This window comes from Callithrix jacchus, chromosome 10 (genome assembly GCF_049354715.1).
Source record: "Callithrix jacchus isolate 240 chromosome 10, calJac240_pri, whole genome shotgun sequence".
NCBI classification, from domain to species: Eukaryota; Metazoa; Chordata; class Mammalia; order Primates; family Cebidae; genus Callithrix; species Callithrix jacchus.
In genome coordinates this window covers 29,697,156-29,717,957 of record NC_133511.1, presented here as the reverse complement: position 1 = coordinate 29,717,957, position 20,802 = coordinate 29,697,156, and the positions used below count along the sequence as shown (strand labels likewise).

The window sequence follows — 20,802 nt, the reverse complement described above, 5'->3', positions numbered from 1 at the left end:
TAATCAGAACGTTGCTTGCTGGGGTGAACTCAGAACATCTGACCCTAGAGGAATCAAATGGGTATTTGATGATGGCTGTTTTCAGGGAAGTGCAAAGACGCTACTGCCTGAGAGTCTCTCTGTGACGTCTCTTTTCCTCTGTTCTGTAGCTGACCAACCCTCCTTCTGACTGACAGACACATTTCTTTAAAAATGTTAATGTAACAAAATAGCCAGCTACAGGTCTATGAAGATGTTTTCATGATGAGGGGAAAAAATAAGAAAACAAAGACAATGTGTAAGTTTTCATAAAGCTAAATTTCTTCAGTGTAAGGGATTTTATTCTGAGATACTGTTGTTTCTGTGCTCAGTGTTAAAATGTCTATTTGATGGTAGCATGTTTTAAATGACCTTACTTGACAAAATAAAATTTGGGGACCATTTATTATTTTTTAAGATTTTGCTGGTCTTTTGAAATTCTGAAGTCTGAGATCTTCACTACCAGTCTTCAGGGGCATTCTGCCTCTTCAGTGAGGCTTGAAATATCTCTTCTTTGATCCATTCTAGTGAACCGTCTTTTCTGGATTTGTGAATTCTCAGGAGCATTACAACAGCACGTTCTGTTTGCCTCTTATGTTGCCACCATGATGCAAATTACTGTACCTGAAGTTTTTCACTGTATCATTTGCTGAAACTGCTAAGGTGCTGCTTTAAGGCACTTACCTTTGTAGTCAGTTATTGTGACTGATCCGCCCTCTCTAAAGGACTTAGGTAAAGCATCTCTCATAGATGCCTATTTTGGGTCCCTTATGACATTTCTTCACATTTCTCTTCTTCTCCAATAGCTTCACCCTCCCTTTAAGGCCCCAGGTGTTTAAAGATCTTTTTCTTCCTCCTCTAGGGTCATTATGTGTTATCAGAAAGTCAACCAGAATTGGAAGAAAAGCAGACTTCTGCCCTTTCTGGTGGAGTCCAGGTCCAGCCACCTGCACACAGTGACTCCTTGGACCCCCAGACCACCAGCCAACAGCAGACCACACAGTACATCATCACCACCACCACCAATGGGAACGGAAGCAGTGAAGTGCACATCACCAAACCATAACTTCTACTCTGGAGGTCGAATCCAGCACCCACCTCATGTCTGTTCTCATTCATAAGTCTGAAAGCTCTAACACTTAGAACTCTTTTGTAAGATTTATTATTCACTCAAGAGTTTGGAAACAGCAGTTTCGTCTCTCATCCATACACTGAGGTTTATTTTGCCAAGGTCATCTTTATCAAACTCATTCTTTAAACCCTGTTTTTGCCACGGAATGGAGGTCTTTCAGGGGAAAGTAGATTACGAGATGGAGAGAATTGGACTTGCTCTTGGGTTGGTTTTTTAACACGCTGACAAGCCTTACTTTTCCTTTGTGGAAATATTGAGTGGCGTATTCATACCAAAGGTGAAGAAAGGATGTGCCAAGTCCATGGTTACCAGACTTCTTATTCCAAGCCATGGCACTGAAGGAGAAGGGGCATTTTGTGGGTGTGTATTAGGTCTGAACTGCTTTATCTTGTGAGTTTTAGTTTTCAGTAATTTCCAAAGGGAGCCTGTTGATAAGCAAATAAACATGATAAAATAAAAGTTTGACAGTGATGTTCTGAAGGAATAACTGTCATCTAAATTTTTCTTATTGCTGATTTTTTTTAACTTCCCTATTTTAGAAAACTATTGTTGGGCTGTTGTTAGTGCTTTCCACAGATGCTGGTCCTCAGCGGATTAGGTCAGAAGCTGACATTCTGATAGTTCTTCATTATTTCACAAAGGTGGACTCCCTGAAAGAGAAAAGGCTGCTTGAAGTCAGCAGAATCTAAACCCCTACATTCAAGCTTTGCCTCCCATTCTCTGGTTGTGGTGGTGGTAAGAAAGAGATATTGGTACCAAGAAAAATTACCAAAACGATTGAGAGAGAGAGAGAGTATTGAAATTTTGTTCTGCCTTGCAGGATTCATTTATCATTCATTGGTAAAGGATGCATTCCTTGTTCTTACCAGGTGTACATTTAATTCTTGCTGACAGTGTTCAGTGTATTTTAGTACTTTTAATGCTGTCTTAAAATGAACATTCTTTAAAGTTGGATGGAAAGGTGGCATTTCTTATTTCTTAACACTTTTAACAGTAAACATATTGTGACTCATCTGGACCTTTTAATAAAATGATCAACTTCACACTTAGAGAAAAATTATAATGTGGGGACTACTTATAATAATTAAGATAGTTACAAGGGATCTGGAAGAAATCCAGTCTTTATGAATATACTGTTAGTTGGGCATTAAAAAAACCAGTATATATTTTAACAACTTTTTTGTCACACAGTAACACATTTTTAGAATAATTATTGCATAGTAGAATTTATTACTCCAGAACAGAAAGACCTTACTTCATTTTAAATGAAGTTCACTAATTAATTTACATTTCCGGGTGAAAACTGTTTTTTGTTTTTGAGATGGAGTCTCACTCTGTTACCCAGGCAGGAATACAGTGGCACAATCTCGGCTTACTGCAACCTCCACCTCCTGGGTTCAAGCGATTCTCCTGCCTCAGCTTCCTGAGTAGCTAGAATTACAGGTGCAGGTCACCACGCCCAGCTAATTTTTGTATTTATTAAAATACAAAATTAGATGGAGTAGAGACGGGTTTTTACCATGTTGGTCAGACGGGTCTCAAACTCCTGACCTCATGATCCTCCCTCCTCGGCCTCCCAAAGTGCTGGGATTACAGGCGTGAGCCACCGCACCCCGCCCAAAACTGGTTATATAAATTAAGTAGAGTCGTTTCTTTATGATAAAGACACGTTTCTGAAAAGTGAACAGTTCTGTTTAAAGAAACTTATTAATATGTAGATTTTGCACTTTATTTCTGAGACCCCTTTCATATAGTTTTCCCCCAACGTTTGAGTACTAAGAGAACTTGAGAAAGTTACTTCATAAATATATGGAAACTGAAAATGGACTCTATCATTGTGACAAAGATATTCAACAGAAAATATTGACCCTGCATTACAAAATACAGACTTGGGTTCCCTAACTCCCACAGTGTAATGATTACAAATATCCTACTGTTCAGTCTAGAAAGACTTTGTAGGGGAAGAATGGTAGAATTCTCTAAAGGTCCAGTTTTAGCTTTTATAACTTACATTTGGTCCTGTTACGTTCTTTTTAATTTGAACCAGTGAGGTGTCTCCCTCCTCTCAGGAATAACTTACTGGAAAATTGAAAAGAATCACTGAATGGAATGTTCATTTTATGGCAGTTACATTTTTTAATTTATTTTTATTTTTTCTCCCCCCCTCAGTTATTTTAAGTTTTAAAATACACAGAGGAAAATATTATGGAAGGACCTCTTTGTCTCTCTCCCTTCTAAGTTCTCTTCTTCTTTGGTCCTTATGTGAAATAAAGACTCTAAAACTAATTTTTATATTATCAGCCAGAGAAGCGGATGGCAGTCGAGCCAAGTCATGTGGCTTTCAGATCAGGTGTTCTGCACATTCATTCCAAGGTCATAGATTTCTAAAAGGACCTGGATTTGAAGAGATGGCAAATGATGAGCCATCTGAAGACTCAATGTGGCAAACATGTATGTAGCCAGTGTGGATATTATGGCCTCTCTTAAGACACATTGACACTGTAGACTTCATTCAGTGCAGTGTGAGTATTTTGGAGTAGGTTGGATGTAGATTTTGTTTTTATTGTTGATTTGTACCAACAGAAATAGACATTTCATCATGTGAAATTCCTGTTATCCTGGGGAAAAAAAAAAAAAAACTTGTTTTGATCTTCTTGTTTTCTGACTTGGAAGTATCCTTTCAAAAAGCTCTTAAGATATCTAGGTCTAAAAAGCACTTCATGAGATGCTAAAGCTGACCCACTGGTTGAAAATATTGACCCTATCCTGTTATTTAAATGTGAACATTTATTGTACATTCAGTGAGTTATAGTGTTCATAGTCTTGTGCTATGCAGCAGGTGTAAAAATTAATAAATATTTTTTTTAATAAACAAAATATTTGTTTGTTTTTATGTGTGAAGCTACAAGAGCCATTTTTTTCTTTTAAGAATTGCACCTTCTGGCCGGGTGTGGTGGCTCACGCCTGTAATTCCAGCACTTTGGGAAGCTGAGGCTGGTGGATTACTTGAGGTCAGGAGTTTGAGACCAGCCTGGCCAACATGGTAAAACCCTGCCTCTACTAAAAATACAAAAATTAGCCCAGTGTGATGGTGGACACCTGTAATCTCAGCTACTTGGGAGGCTGAGGCAGGAGAATTGCTTGAACCTGGGAGGCAGAGGTTGCAGTGAGCTGAGATTGCATCATTGCACTCCAGCCTGGGTGACAGAGCAAGACTCAGTCTGAAAAAAAAAAAAAAAAGAATTGCAACTTCTGATTTCCAGTGTGGCATGCAGGAAGCTTGGAAGTGGTTTCCTCCATCTTAGCCATAAGTAAGAAGCTAAGCAAATGTAGAGATTGACATCTCTCCTTAGATCTGTCAGAAAGGTGAGCTCACAGGACAAACTGCTGTTCCCAAAATTGGAAAGACAAACAGGCAAATACAAAGAATCACAGCTTACAGAACAGAAACTGGTGAGAAAAAAACCAAACACAAAAAAACCCATGAGCAATAACCTCTGTGAGAACCAATGTCAGGGTAGGAAAACTTGAACTATATTTGATGCATTGCTACAGGCTCAGTGTGGACACATCTAGGAGACTCAGTCACTGAACAGGGATCAAGGGAGACCCACAATTTTGTGAGTTTAATCCCCAGGAGCTCGACTAGTTTCTTGCAGTGAAATCTGGAGAAAAATCCCCTCATGTTTCCAGCAGAGAAAGGGGAGAAGGAACCATTTTGAAATACTCCAGAACTTTCTGATCTTTCTATTATAATAAGCACCTAAACTGCTGAAGTTATAGAAGAACCTCCCCGGGAGGAAGAGAAATCCCCAGCTCCAGCCCATTCTCACCATCATCCCTCATCTAAAGGGGGATAACTGAGCACTTGTGAAGTTCACAGTCCAGAGGCACAGGCTCACCAGAAGACTGAGACCTCCTTCAGGAATGCAGAATGCTTCCCCTGCCCCAACACCCTACCATCACATTGTTAAAGGTCTACTTACAGAAATTCTCTCTACCTGGCACATCATGACCAGCTACCAAGAAAAACACTACAAGGCATACTAAGAGGCAAAAGACACAGATTTGAAGAATGAGAGCAAACAGACCCAGATTTAGATATGGCTGAGATGTTGGAATTTGCAGACTGGGAATTTAAAACAACTGTGATCAATATGAAAAGGGCTCTACTAGAGAAAGTAGCTAACAAGCAATAACAAACAATGTAAGGAGAGAGGTGGAAACCCTAAGAATGCACTAAAATGCTAGAGATCAAAAATGAAGAGTAGGCTGGGCACGGCTGCTCACACCTATAATCCCAGCACTTTGAGAGGCCGAGGTGGGTGGATAATTTGAGGTCAGGAGTTCAAGACCAGCCTGACCAACATGGTGAAACCCACCTCTATTAAAAATGCAAAAATTAGCCAGGCAGGGTGGCGGGCCCCTGTAATCCCAGCTACTCAGGTGGCTTGAAGCCAGGAGGTGGAGGTTGCAGTGAGCCGAGATTGCACCACTGCACTTCAGTCTGGGCTACAGAGCAAGACTACATCTCATAAATAAATAAATAAATAAAAGACAAAGAGTACCTCTGAGAAGCTAAATAGTAGACTAGACACATCTTAGAAAAGAATCACTGAGCTTGAGGATGTCTCAATAGAAACCTCTAAAACTGAAAGACAAACAGAATATCCAAAAACTGAGATGATGAAGAAAAGGTATTACTATGCCTCATGGGAATACTAGAAGACAGAGAAAGGAACAGAAGAAATATTTGAAGCAATAATGATTGATAATTCTCCCAAATCAATATGGAACATGAAACCACAGATCCAGGAAGCTCAAAGGACACACAGGATAGATGCAGAAAATCCTTCAAAACCAAGAAACAAATGAACAAAAAGTGATGTTTCTTTAGAAACTGTGCAAATCAGGAAAGAGTGGAATGAAATATTTAAATGTTGAGAGAAAAAAATGTGACTAACCTAGAATGCTGTACTCCATGAAATTATCCTCCAAAAGTGAAGTGGAAATTAGGACTTTCTCAGCAAACAAAAATTGAGGGAATTTGTTGCCAGTAGACCTGCCTTGGAAAGAATGTTAAGAGAAGTTTTACAGAGAGAAGGAAAATGATAAAAGTCAGAACCTCAAATCTACATAAAGAATGAGCATTGGGCGGGCGCGGTGGCTCACGCCTGTAATCCCAGCACTTTGGGAGGACGAGGCAGGCGGATCATGAGGTCAGGAGATCGAGACCATCCTGGCCAACACGGTGAAACCTCGTCTCTACTAAAATACAAAAAAATTAGCCAGGCATGGTAGCGCATGCCTGTACTCCCAGCTACTTGGGAGGCTGAGGCAGGAGAATTGCTTGAATCCAGGAGGTGGAGGTTGCAGTGAGCTGAGATTGTGCCACTGCACTCCAGCCTGGTGACAGACTGAGACTTGATCTCAAAAAAAAAAATCATTATTAACTTTAATAACTGAAAGTAAAAGAAGTCTTAATTTTTCTTACTCTTCATTGATTTATTTTTCTGAGACAGGTTTTCACTCTGTCACCCAGGCTGGAGTGCAGTGGTGCAATCACAGCTCAAGGCAACCTCCATTTCCCTGGCTCAAGTGATTCTCCCACCTCAGTCTCCTGAGTAGCTGGGACTACAGGCACATGTCACCACACCTGGTTAATGTTTTGTATTTATTTTAGTAGGATGGAGTTTTGCCATATTTCCCAGGCTAGTCTCGAATTCCTGGGCTCAAGCCCTTCACACACTTCAGTCTCTCAAAGTACTGGGATTACAGGTGTGAGCCACTGTGCCTGGCCTCTTCATTGGTCTAACACATGACAGTTTGTTCAAAATAATAGCAATGATATATTCTATTATATATACTAATATATGTGTCTATGTGTTCATATGTAAGTGAAATGAATGAAGCAATGATATAAGGATGGGAGGAAGGAATTAGGATTATTTTGTTATAAGATATGCACACTATGGCCAGGTGTGGTGGCTCACATCTGTAATCCCAGCACTTTAGGAGGCTGAGGCAGGTGGATCACCTGAGGTCGGGAGTTCAAGACCAGCCTGACCAACATGGAGAAAATGTCTCTACTAAAAATACAAAATTAGCTGGGCATGGTGGTGCATGCCTGTAACCCCAGCTACTTGGGAGGCTGAGGCAGGAGAATTGCCTGAGTCTGGGAGGCAGAGGTTGTGGTAAGCCAAGGTCACTCCATTGCACTCCAGCCTTGGCAACAAGGGCAAAACTTCCTCTCAAAAAAAAAAAAAAAATGCACACTATTGATGAAGTGCGATAGTGTTATGTGAAAATATACTTGCATTAATTGCAAATGTATATTGAAAACTCTACAGCAACCACTGAAAAGTAAAAAAAAAAAAAAGAATTGCTGATATTCTAAGAAAGTAAGGAAAATGGAATCATATAAAATGTTCAATTAGACCCACAGAGTCTGGGTATGGTGGCTCATACCTGTAATCCCAGCATTTTGGGAGGCTGAGGTGAGAGGATCACTTGAAGCCAGGAGTTCAAGACCAGCCTGGACAACGTAGTGAGACTGTCTCTAAGAAAATAAAAATATATATTAGCAGGGCATGGTGACATGTGCCTGTAATCCCAGCTACTTAGGAGGCTGAGCCAAGAAGATTGCTTGAGGCCCAAAGTTTGAGGCTGCAGTAAACTATATTGTGCCACTGCGCTCCAGCCTGGGTGACAGAGTGAGACCCCATCTCAAAAAAAAACGCACAAAAGGCAGAAAAGGAGTGGAAGACATATAGGAACAAAGAACCAGGGAACACATAGAAAACAGGAACAAATATAGTTAATATTAATCCAAATATATCAATAATCACTTTGAACATCAATGTTCCAATGCACTGGTTAAAAGAAATTGTCAGGCTGGATCAAAACATAAGACCCAACTATATGTTGTCTATGAGAAACCCACTTTAAATATAATGACATGTAGGTTAAAAACAAATGGATGGAGAAAGATACACCATGCTAACACTAATCAAAGAAGGTGGAAGTAGCTATATTAATTTCAGACAGCAGACTTCAGACAAGGAAAGTTATCAGGGATAAAGTGGGGGCGTTATGTAATGATAAAGAGGTCAGTTCTCCTAGAGAACATAACCCTTAATGTGTAAGTGCTTAGCAACAGAGCATCAAAACATGTAAGGCAAAAACAGAAGTACAGAGAGAAATGGAGGGGTATTGGTCTCTAACTATAATAGTGGAGTCATCTATCAGAAGTGTACAAATCGAGCAGACAGAAAATCAGTAATGACATTGTTATGCTCAACACCAAAGATCAATAAAAAATAATATCTATCTATAGACTGCTTCTAATAATAGAGTGCATATTGTTATCGAGCACATGGAACACCAACATAGGACACATTCTGGGGCAGAAAACATACTTAAGAAACTTAATAGATATCATAAAATATCTGTTCTTATACCACATGCTATTAAACTAGAAATAATAGAAAAACAGCTGGAAATTCTCAAAATATTTGGTGACTAAACACACTTCTTTATAACACATGAGTCAAAAAAGACATCTCATATTAAAAAATATTTTGGGCCAGACACAGTGGCTCATACTTATAATCCCAACACTCCGGGAGGCTGAGGCAGGAGGATCGCTTGAGCCCAGGAGTTTGAGACCAGGATGGGCAACATGGTGAGACCCTGTCTCTACAAAAAATAATTTTAAAAAATTAGCTGAGCACAGTGGTCTCAGCTACTTGGGAGGCTGAGGTGGGAGGACTGCTTGAGCGTGGGAGGTCAAGGTTTCAGTGAGCTGTGATTGTGCCACTGTACTCAAGCCTGGGTGACATGAGTGAGACTTTGTCTCCAGAAATTTCTTTTTTTTAACTTAATGAGAAAGAAACATAAAAATATTTGGATGTAGTACTGAGAGGGAAATTTTATGATTGAATGCAAATGGTAGAAAATAATGATCTAAAATCAATCATCTGAGCTTCCACCTTCAGAAACTAGAAAAAGAACAAATCCAAAATAAATAGAAGAAAATAAATAAAAATTAGAGCAGAAATCAGTGACGTTGAAAACAGGAAATCAATGAAGACAATAAATGAAACCAAAATCTGCTTCTTTGAGGAGATCAATAAAATTGATGTCACCAACCAGGCTAAAGGCCAGGTGCAGCGGCTCATGCCTACAATCCCAGCACTTTGGGAAGCTGAGGTGGGTGGATCACTTGAGGTTGGGAGTTTGAGACAAGTCTGACCAACATGGAGAAAACTCATCTCTACTAAAAATGCAAAATTAGTTAGGCATGGTGGCATGTGCCTGTAATCCAAGCTATGTGGGAGGCTGAGGCAGGAGAATAATTTGAACCCAGGAGGTGGAGGATGCAGTGAGCTGAGATCATGCCATTGCACTTGTGCCTGGGCAACAAGACCAAAACTCTGTCTCAAAGAAAAAAAAAGACTCAAATTGCTAATATCAGAAATATATAAGGGGACATCACTACAGATCCCATGGACGTGAAAAGGCTAATAAAGGAATACTATTCAAACTGTATGCATGCAAATTTGACAACCTAGATGAAATGGACCAATTTCTTAAAAGACATAGTCTGCCAAAACTCATAGAAGAAGAAATAAACAGGCGTATATATATATATATATATGTGTGAAATAAATTGAATTAATTAATAACCTTTCCAAACACAAAGTACCAGGCCAGATGTGTTCACTGGTGAATTCTAACAAACATTAAAGAAGAAATCATACCAATTATCTACAATCTCTTTCAAAAGACAGAAGCAGAGAGAATACATCTTTTAAAAAAGTTTTTAGTTTATTAATCTTGTGAAAAATCCACAATGGCTGCAGATAGCATTATTGCACACCTTTACTCCTTTGGCTTTTTGCCAGCACCAACACTGGCCTTTGCAATTCCCTAACTTCCTTCATTCTGTTCTCGCATTCCTTCTGTTACATTCTTGAGGTCTTTTTCTTCTCATACAGCCATGTCTTGCAAGTCTATGTTTGAGTTCATTTTTCTTTGCATAATCCAAGGAATCATAGAGCATGCCAAAGCCAGTTGTTTTGCTACCACCAAAATGAGTTCTAAATCCAAATACGAAGATGACATCCGGTGTGGTCTTGCACATTTTGGCTGGTTTCTCCCGAATGTCTGTCTTAGGCACTGTTGCCTTCACCAGGTGAAGGACATCAGTGACCATTTGTTTCCTTGGAAGTAGTTGGTTGGTCATAAACTTTCTTTTTCGGACAGTTACTGTGTCATTCATGATGGCGGTCTATCCTCAAACAGCCAGGGAGGAAGAGAGGATCTTAACTCATTCTATGAAGGCAGCTTCATCCTAATACTAAAATCAGACAAAGACATTACAAGAAAAAGAACAGACCTATATAGCTCAAGAACATTAATGCAAAAGTCCTCAATGTATAAAAACAATTATATAGCACAACCACATGGGATTTATCCCAGGTATGTGAGGCTGGTTCAACATTTGAAAACAATTTAATATAAAACATCATACCAACATCATACCACATGATCATATCAACGGACACAGAAAAAGCATTTGACAAAAATCTCAAACCCACCTATGATAAAAACTCTCAGTAAACTAAGAATAGAGGGGCACTTTTTCTACTTGGTAAAGAAAATCCACAAAAACCCTACAACAAACATCATACTTAATGGTGAGAAACTCAAAGCTTTCCTGCTAATATTGAGAACCAGGCAAGGATGTTTCTTCTCACCACTGCTTTTCACCATTGTATAGGTAGTCCTGGCTAATGCAATGAGACAGGAAAACAAAAAAACACACAAAACCCCACAGTTATACAAATTGGCCAGAAAAAATAAAACTGTCGCTGTTTACAGGTGACAAAAACCCAAAAGAATAAAAAAAATACTGAACTAATAAGCAATTATAGCACAGTTGCAGGTATAAAGTTAATTAAATTTAATTTTTGGAGACAAGAGTCTTGTTCTGTCACCCAGGCTGGAAAGCAGTGGTTCAGTCTTGGCTCACAGAAAGCTCCGCCTTCTGGATTCAGTAATTCTCCTGCCTCAGCCTCCTGAGTAGCTGGGATTTCAGGCACCCGCCATAAAGCCTGGCTAATTTTTGTATTTTTAGTAGAGACAGGGTTTCACCATGTTAGCCAGGCTGATCTTGAACTCCTGACCTCAAGTGATCCACCTGCCTTCACTTCCCAAAGTGCTGGGATTACAGGTATGAGCCACCATGCCAGGCCAAGCATTTTTTTTAAATCCTAGAACTAATAAGCAATTATAGCAAAGTTGCAGGGTATAAAGTTAATTTTTCCTGCTGAGCAGTCTAGACCAAAAAAAAAAAAAAAAAGAAAAAAAAAGAAAGTTAATTTAAAAAAGTAAATCACATTCCTGTATACCAGCAATGTACAGGTGGAAATTGAAATGAAAAAACACAATACCATTCACATTGGCACACCCAAAAATGAAATACTTAGGTGTACCTCTAACAAAATATGCACAATATGTATAGGATGAAAACTGCAAATATGATCGATGAGAGAAATCAGTGAAGCACTAAATAAATGACAGTATTCATGGATAGGAGGACTTAATATTGTCAAGATGTCAGTTCTTCCCAATTTAATCTACAGATTCAATGTAATCCCAATCAAAATCCCAGCAAGTTATTTAGTGGATATCAACAGACTGACTCTAGAGTTTATATGGAGAGGCAAAAGACCCTGAATAGCCAACACATTATTAAAGGAAAACCACAAAGTTAGAAGACTGGCAGTACCGTACTTCAAGACAATATAAAGTTACAATAATCAATACAATGTGGTCTCCCATCCAAGTACTAACTAGGCCCGACCCTGCTTTGCTTCTAAGAACTGAGGAGATCGGGCGCATTCAGGGTGGTATGGCCATACACAATATGGTACTGGTGAAAGAATAGACAAGTAGAACAACGCAACAGTACAGAGAGCCCAGAAGTAGACCCACATAGAGTCACATGATCTTTGATAAAGGAGCAAAGGCAATGTAGAAATGATAGTCTTTTTAAGAAATGGTGCTGGAGGTCAGGCACAGTGGCTCATGCCTGTAATCCGAGCACTTTGGGAGATCAAGATGGAGTTTGAGTTTGAGATCACCTTGGGCAACACAGGAAAACCCCGTCTCTACAACAACAACAACAACAACAAAATTAGCCAAGCTTGGTGGTGCATGCCCATAATGCTAGCGACCTGGGAGGTGGAGGCAGGAGGATTGCTTGAGTCTGGGAGGCAGAGGGTGCAGTAAGTTGAGATTGCACCACTGCACTCTAGCCCTGGTGACAGAATGAGACCCTGTCTCAAAAATAAATAAATAAATAAAAGGTACTGGAACACACGGAGATCCACATGCAAAAAATAAATCTAGACACAGACCTTACACCCTTCACAAAAAAGTAACTCAAAACAGATTACAGGACTAAATGTAAAATGCAAAACTATAAAACTAGACAACGCAGGAGACAACCTAGATGACCTTGGGTTTTGTGATGATTTTTTAGATATAACACCAAAGGCATGAAGAAATAATTGGTAGCCTGGACTTCATTAACATTTAAAAGTCCTGCCCTGAGAGAGAGACTGTTCGGAGAATAAAAAGATAAGCCACAAACTAGGAAAAAATATTTGCAGAAGACATACTCAATAAAGGACTATTATTTAAAATATACAAAGAACAATGAAAACTTAACAATAAGAAAACCAAAAAATGGGCAAGTCCTTCAGAGACACCTCAGCAAAAAAAAAAAAAAATATATACACACACACATATGTAGAGAGAGAGAGAGAGAGAGAGAGAGAGAGATGGTAAATAAGCATGTGAAAGAGGCTCCACATCTTATGTTATCAGGGAAATGCAAATTAAAACAATATGGGGCCAGGTGCAGTGGCTCATGCCTGTAATCCCAGTGCTTTGGGAGGGTGAGGTGGGTGGATTGCATGAGCCCAGGAGTTGGGGACCAGCCTGGGCAACATGGCGAAACCCCATCTCTACAAAAAATAAAAATTAAAAGGAAAAACAAAAAAAATATGAGATACCACTACAGAGCTATTGGAATGGCCAAAATTCAGAATGCTGACAACGCCAAGTGCTAGTGAGGATGTGAAGCAACAGGAACTCCCATTCATGGCTGGTGGGAATGCAAAATGGTACAGCTGCTTTGGAAGGCACTTTGGCAATTGGCTTGATTCATAATTGCCAAAACCTGGAAACAATGAAGATGTCCTTCAGTAAGTGAACAGATAAAACTGTGGTATATTGAAACAATGGAATATTATTCAGCCCTAAAAAGAAATAGAAGCTATCAAGCCATGAAAAGACATGGAGGAAACTTCAATGCATATTACTAAGTGAAAGAAGCCAATCTAAAAAGGCTACATACTATTTAATTTCAACTAGATGACTTTCTGGAAAAAGGCAAAACTATGGAGACAATAAAAAGATCAGTGGTTGCCAGAGGTAGAGGAGAGGGAGAGAATGAATAGGCAAAGCACAGACGATTTTTAAAAAAATATATTTTAAAATTATACTTTAATTTCTGGGGTACATGTGCAGATCTCGCAGGATTGTTACATAGGTATATACTTGCCCTGGTGTTTTGCTGCCTCCATCCCACCCCTCCTGTCCCCTGTATTAGGTATTTCTCCCAATGCTATCCCTTCCCAATCTCCCTATCCACCTCTATCCCTCCCCTAGCCCTCCACCCCCCAACAGACCCCATTGAGTGATGTTCCCCTCCCTGTGTCCATGGGTTCTCATTGTTCAACATCTGCCTGTGAGTGAGAACATGCGGTGTTTGGTTTTCTGTTCTTGTGTCAGTTTGCTGAGAATGATGGTTTCCAGATTCATCCATGTCTCTGTAAAGGACATGAACTCATCCTTTTTTATGGCTGCATAGTATTCCATAGTGTATATGTGCCACATTTTCTTTATCCAGTCTATCATTGTTGGGCATTTGGGTTGGTTCCAGGTCTTTGCTATTATAAACAGTGCTATTATAAGCAATGAACATACCAGGAGCACAGATGATTTTTAAGGCAGTGAAATTACTCTGCATTACACTGTGATGGTCCGTAATGATGTATCAATGTAGGTTCATCAGTTCTTTTTGTTTGTTCGTTTGTTTGTTTGAGATGGAGTCTCTCTCTGTCGCCAGGCTGGAGTACAATGGTGCGATTTGTGCTCACTGCAACCTCCGTCTCCTGTTAGATTCTCCTGCCTAAGCCTCCCGAGTAGCTGGGACTACAGGCGTGCGACACCATACCCAGCTAATTTTTGTATTTTTAGTAGAGACGGGGTTTCACCATTTGGCCAGGATGGTCTCGATCTCTTAACCTCGTGATCCACCCGCCTCGGCCTCCCAAAGTGCTGGGATTCCAGGCGTGAGCCACCGCGCCTGGCCGGCCGGGTTCACTAGTTCTAAGAAGCATACTACTCTGGTAGGCGAGGTTGATAAACGGCAGGCGTTGCATGTGGGAGGGGAGCGGGGAGTATCCTTCTGCTTAGTTTTTTGGTTAACTTTAAACTGCTCTAAAAACCAAAGTGTATCAAAAATTATAGTTTACAGTGTTTTTACTCTTTTTCTGGTCTCGTCACTGTCCCAAGGTAAGGGAAATATCGGTAACAACTATGGAGTGATGTTCCACTGCCATTTATACTTGGTCGTTTCTAATTCAAGAGCCTCTCAACAGTGTAACAGGAACTTAGGGCATTTGTGGAGCCAGTAGAGGAACAGAGATTGGGTTGTTTGGAAACCATTCTTTTCTAGGCAGGGAGGAACATTAGCTCAGCCGGCCGGCTCTTCCCGTTCCATCCACACAGTGAACTAAGAATGGTCTCTGCGTAACTGCCGGTAGTACCTGGAATAAGTAGTGTGAAGCCCTTCTAAGCAAAACCCAGTGGATAAGAGGAATATGACGGAGTTTGACTTAAAATGTGATCCTTCGATGTGTGTACTTTCTTTCTGGATATTGACGGCCCGGGGACGGGAAGGAGGAATGAGGGAACTCCAGGGCACAAGCCTAGGTCGCGTTCTGTCCTCAACTGTAAAATGGGCTCTAAAAGCTCACGGTGCTGCAGCACAAAGACGGTGGATATAAAGTGCTTCATATCGGTCCTGAGGCAGGGTATGCTCTCTGCAAACGTCAGCTAATAGACTTGCCTTCCCTCATGGGCTATGGAACTTTGATTCGCGGTCAGGCAAAGACAGGTACTGTCTAGGACTTCTGGGAGCTCCTAAATCAGGTGAGACCTGGAAGCTCCTAAATCAAGTGAGACGCGCAAACTGGCTGGAACCTGCACTCCCAGGCCCAGCCGCTCGCAGGGACCCTAGCCAGCCCACTTGCTCGCCCGCGCCGATCCTGGCCCCGCCCGCTGTGGCACGCCCCGGCATTCTCCAGACCCCGCCCCGCGCTGCCCCGCCCCTTCCGCCGCCCGGGCCCGGAGCGTGCGCGCACCCAGACGCCTTGCGGGAGCGAGCGCGTCCGGGAGCCCGCGGCCGTAGAAGGGCAGCAGGTTAGGGGACCGCGCCCGCGGTTCAGGTGAGGGCCGGCAAAGGGCGGCTAAAGGGATAAAGTATTTCCGGGCAGCGGGCGGCTGGGTCCGCGAGGTCGCAGTCCCTGTGGGCGTGGGGAGCGAAAGCGGGGCGTGGGGAGCGGGGCGACGCGGGAGGCGGGGGGTTAGGGTTAGGCTCGGCGTGGGGGAGGGGCGGGGCCGAATCGTGCGATTCTGAGGACTGGACCCCGGGATTGAGCCGGCCGTGCTGGTGCGGGAGGGGGATTTGCTGCAGAGTTGACGGGTTTGGAACCGGCGATTGCTCCCGAAGGACCCAAGGGTTTATCTTCTGCATTGGGCAGGGTCCGGGGGAAATTTAGACCAGGTGCAGAGGAAAAGTCAGTGGGGAGAGGCCTTCCTGCTCTAGTAAAGAGGTTCAGGACGCCCCAAGATCTGGAAATCCTTGGCTTCCGGGGTCCGACTCCCTGGCAACTGCCTGGTTTTGATATTTTGAGATCCTGTTCAGAATAGTGGCAGTGCAAAGGTTGTCACTGGACTAGATGAAATTTAGCTAGACACGGACTGTCATTGAAGAAAGTTGTGAGCAAGTTGTATAAATAGAGATAGACCTCCTAAGAGACAGGTAGGACCCTGACTTTGCAGCTGATAGTCTGTTCTATGTCAGTTCTGTTAAGGTTTTATTCTGAGCATCAGGTTGCTTCTGCAGTTATTTTTGGTATTTTATAGTTTTGTTAAACTCATATGCTATGTGCTCTCTCCTCCGCTTCACTTATTTAGGCACAGGCATGATCAGGATGTCATTTCATCATGTGCTGAAGGGGGATGATGGGGCACAGTTGCTTGGGGACCACCCAGTTGCCTTGACCCAACACTAAAGTTTCTGCTATATCTTTACATGGATCTGAAATCTCTTCAAGGGAACTTGAAATAATTTAGTGGAACATGCTTCATTTGACATGTAGTTATTTTAGATTTGTTCTTTATCGTTTGAGAATTTTTGAAAAGTACCTGTAGTAAGTAATATACACTGTTCCTCATCTAGAGATTATTCATTGCAGGATTCCAGAATTGGAAATAACGGGAGGGAGGATCTGGACCAGCTCCTTTTCATCAAATAAGGAAATTGACACCTGCTGTGGTAAGATTTGTGGAATGTTAGTGGGAATTAGTGACAGACCTTGGCTGGAATTCTGGTGTTTTGACTGTTAACATCCTTTTTTCTTTTCATTTTAGTGTGCTTTTTAGCCCACTTTGTAGGAATAGGAGCTGGAAAGGATGGATTTAGTACATATTAGTAGAGTGATTGAATTTAAGCTCCCTGGGGTCCTGTTGGCATTGTGTAGTCCTTGCTGTCAACTTTACACCTGATCCCAGCCATCAGTCTGATAATGTTGTAATATGTAGTTTCCTAAAGGTGATCAGCAGTGTTCAGTTATTACAGGAAGGAGAAAAATAACATGATTATATGGATCAGATGGACCAACTAAAGGCAGATTGGCTATTGACTTTGCTGGTTGTCATGGTCAGGTATGTGGAACCTTAGGAATTTATGTGGACTAATAAAGTCGTATCAGTAACTTTCCTTTTCATTATTTAAATGTTGCGAGATGATGCAACAGGTATTGTGTGTAGTATTAAGCACATGGGTTTGCAGGCAGACCTGAGTTTCAGTATTGCCTCCGGGGTTGGGCAAGTTATTGACCTACTCTGATTTTCAGTTTTAATTCTGGTGTAATAACCCCCATAACCCTACTTTACACAATTGTAGGAATTAAATAAGATATGAGAAAGGCCCGGCTCTTAATAGCCCCTCATAAAGTGACCGTTAGCATTTGCGTTTTACTAGTTTATGTGAATTTTCAGCAAATTTTCTTTTTTTTTTTTTTTTGAGACGGAGTTTCACTCTTGTTACCCAGGCTGGAGTGCAATGGCGCAATCTCGGCTTACTGCAACCTCCGCCTCCTGGGTTCAGGCAATTCTCCCGCCTCAGCCTCCTAAGTGGCTGGGATTACAGGCACGTGCCACCATGCCCAGCTAATTTTTTGTATTTGTAGTAGAGACGGGGTTTCACCATGTTGACCAGGATGGTCTCAATCTCTTGACCTCGTGATCCACCCACCTCGGCCTCCCAAAGTGCTGGGATTACAGGCTTGAGCCACCGCGCCCAGCCTTCAGCAAATTTTCTTTTGTGAAAGAATGACAAATAATATTCTTTCTCTTTTTCTTTTCTTTCTTTTTGAGACAGGGTTTCTGTCGCCCAGGCTGGAGTGCACAGTAGTGTGATCACGGCTCATTGCACCCTCTGCCTCTTGTGTTGAAGCAATCCTCCCACCTCAGCCTCCTGAGTAGCTGGGACTACAGGCATGCACCACTGTGCCTGGCTGATATTTTTGTATTTTTTGCAGAGAAGGAGTTTTGCCATGTTCTCTAGGCTGGTCTTGAACCCTTGGACTCAAGGGGTCTGCCTGCCTTGACGTCTCAAAGTGCTGGGATTGTAGGGGTGAGTTGCTGCACCCAGCCAACAACAGAGAATTAATTGCTAAAAAACAGTTATTAAAGAAATTGGGAGAGTGATTATTGGTCTGGGAAGTCTAACTTACAGATGATGTTTGTCATTTAATGTCAGTCTTATTTTACTCATCTGTAAAATGCAGGCATATGAAATTTGTGAATTTAGGAGTTGCTGTAGGAGCATTCTGAGAAAAGAGCTCTTCCAGATAAGACTTGAAAATTCCAGTGGGAATGCTGTGGTGGAAGGGAGGGAGAAGAGCTGTTTAGCTGTAATTAGGTGCAAGGATAAGGTGTAAGAACAGGCTGGAGGTTGAATGTTTTTCTGGAGGAGTGTTAGCATCAACTATATCCCTGGAATTTCTGCCTTTCTGTCTCAAGATGCATGTCTTTGTCCAGAGTACCTGTGGAGAAGAAACAATGGATTCCTTAGACCATATGCTGACAGATCCCCTGGAACTTGGTCCATGTGGAGACGGCCATGGCACGCGCATCATGGAGGATTGCCTCCTGGGAGGAACCAGAGTTAGTCTGCCTGAGGACCTTCTGGAGGATGTGAGTAATAACATGGTTGTGACCTTTTCCTGTCAGCTTCCTTTTAACAGTTACGGGAAACCCTTTCCACTCCACATTTCCAGTCTTTTATGCTCCCTTTTGTTCATTTTCTACCTTGTAGGCAGCCTGACCTCTTACCTTTTTTTTTTTTTTTAAGTCTAGAGTCTATTTAATATTCTGATTAAGGAGGAAAACATAAGCTATGTTCTGCATGTTTAATAACATGTTGGCTGGGTGCTTGGCTCACGCCTGTAATTCCAGCCTTTTGGGAGGCTGAGGTGGGCGGTTCACAAGGTCAGGAGTTTGAGACCAGACTGGCTAACATAGCAAAACTCCGTCTCTACTAAAAATATAAAAATTAGCCAGGTTTGGTGGTCAGCGCCTGTAATCCCAGCTACTTAGGAAGCTGAGGCAGGAGAATCGCTTGAACGTGGGAGGTGGAGGTTTCAGTAAGCTGAGATTGTGCTGCTACACTCCAGCCTGGGCAACAAGAGCAAGACTCTGTCTCAAAAAAAAAAAAACAAAAAAACAAAAAAACAAAGATGGGATAACACCAGGAGAAATGCCTGATGTAGGCAATGGGATGGGGGTGTGGGGGTGGTTGGGATGGAGACAGCAAACCACCATGGCATGTATGTACCTATGCAACAATCCTGCAGGATGCAGGATGTGCACATGTACCCCAGAGCCCAAATACAATTAAAAAAAAAAAAGGATGTGAAAATCATAAGTTTAAGGCTGGGTGAGGTGGCTCACACCTATAATCCCAGCACTTTGGGAGGCCAAGGCAGTTGGATCACCTGAGGTCAGGAGTTTGAGACCAGCCTGGACAACATAGTGAAACCCTGTCTCTATTAAAAATACAAAAATTAGCCAGGTGTGGTCGTGGGTGCCTATAATCCCAGCCAGTTGGGAGGCTGAGGAAGGAGAATTGCTTGAACCCAGGAGGAGGAGTTTGCAGTGAGCTGGTATCATACCACTGCACTCCAGTGTAGATGACAGAGCGAGACTCCATCTCAAAAAAAAAAAGAAACCATGTCAAAATAACGTGATAATGTGATATAAACCCTATTATTATTTTTAATGTGATATAAACCCTATTATTATTATTTTCTTTTTGAGAGAGAGTCTTGCTCTGTTACTCACACTGGAGTGCAGTGGCATGATATCATCTCACTGCAACCTCTGTCTCCTGTGTTCAAGCAATTCTCCTGCCTCAGCCTCCCAAGTAGTTGTGATTACAGGCGCATGCCACCATGCCCAGATAATTTTTGTATTTTTAGTAGAGACAGGGTTTCACCATGTTGGTCAGGCTGGTCTTGAATGCCTGACCTGGTGATCCACCAGCCTCGGCCTCCCAAAATGCTGGGATTATAGGCGTGAGCCACTGCGCCCAGCCCCTATTTTTAATAAGATAATTTTCATCCATTTAAAAAAGTTTTCTATTTTAACCATGGAATACTAATCAGCCATAAAAAGGAATGAAATAATGACATTTGCAGCAAACTGGATGAAGTTGGAGGTCATTATTCTAAGTAAAGTAACTCAGGAGTGGAAAACCAAATATCGTACTTTCTCACTTGTAAGTGGGAGCTAAGTTTTGAGGACGCAAAGGCATAAGAGTGATAATGGACTTGGGACTCCAGGGGCAAGGATGGGAGTGTTGTGAGGGGTAAAAGACTACACATTGGGTATGATGTACACTGCTTGAGTGATGGGTGCACCAGAATCTCAGAAATAACCACTGAAGAACCTACGCATGTAACCAGATACGACCTGTTCCCCCAATAATACTGAAGTAATAATTAAAAACAGAAAAAAATGTAGTAGAGGGGAAGAAATAATGGAAAACAAATATGAGAAAGTACGTAAGTGGGATATCTTTTCTACTAAAACCAGAAGAGCGTTATGAGTACTTAATCCTCACTGTGAAATATTTGGCATTTAATCCCTCCCTGACCCAGTGTCTTACTATGTTATTAAATCTTTTAGTTAATAGTTTCAGTATTTCTTTTAAATGTTTTTGT

General features: G+C 41.6%; 2 protein-coding genes and 1 pseudogene across 33 annotated transcripts in view; 2 read left to right on the top strand and 1 right to left on the bottom strand.

The window, feature by feature from the left end:
• Window positions 1–4,027, top strand: part of PRDM10 (PR/SET domain 10) — a 98,180-nt gene extending 94,153 nt beyond the window's left edge. For 4 of the 8 annotated variants that reach the window (XR_013523136.1, XR_013523135.1, XR_013523134.1 and 1 more), the window contains 2 exons: window positions 150–277; window positions 881–4,027. Coding sequence is in view for 4 of the 8 variants with exons in the window: in XM_035265089.3 (XP_035120980.3) it covers window positions 881–1,084 (204 nt within the window). In the remaining 4 variants the exon portion in view is untranslated. The remainder of the gene's footprint in view (window positions 1–149; window positions 278–880) is intronic. The other 4 variants (XM_035265089.3, XM_009007113.5, XM_035265087.3 and 1 more) reach the window with 1 other exon arrangement.
• A 6,006-nt stretch (window positions 4,028–10,033) lies between these two features.
• LOC100410366 (small ribosomal subunit protein eS24 pseudogene) lies at window positions 10,034–10,616 on the bottom strand (annotated as a pseudogene).
• Window positions 10,617–15,656: 5,040 nt separating this feature from the next.
• The window catches only part of NFRKB (nuclear factor related to kappaB binding protein), a 35,161-nt gene continuing 30,015 nt past the window's right edge, over window positions 15,657–20,802 (top strand). For 6 of the 25 annotated variants that reach the window (XM_078339811.1, XM_078339814.1, XM_078339809.1 and 3 more), the window contains exons 1-3: window positions 15,657–15,738; window positions 16,771–16,850; window positions 18,602–18,775. In XM_078339811.1, coding sequence (XP_078195937.1) covers window positions 18,602–18,775 — 174 coding nt within the window. In that variant the 5' untranslated portion in view covers window positions 15,657–15,738; window positions 16,771–16,850. Of the gene's footprint in view, window positions 15,739–16,770; window positions 16,851–17,116; window positions 17,240–18,601; window positions 18,776–20,802 lie in introns of all 25 variants that reach the window. The other 19 variants (XM_078339812.1, XM_078339819.1, XM_035265082.3 and 16 more) reach the window with 7 other exon arrangements.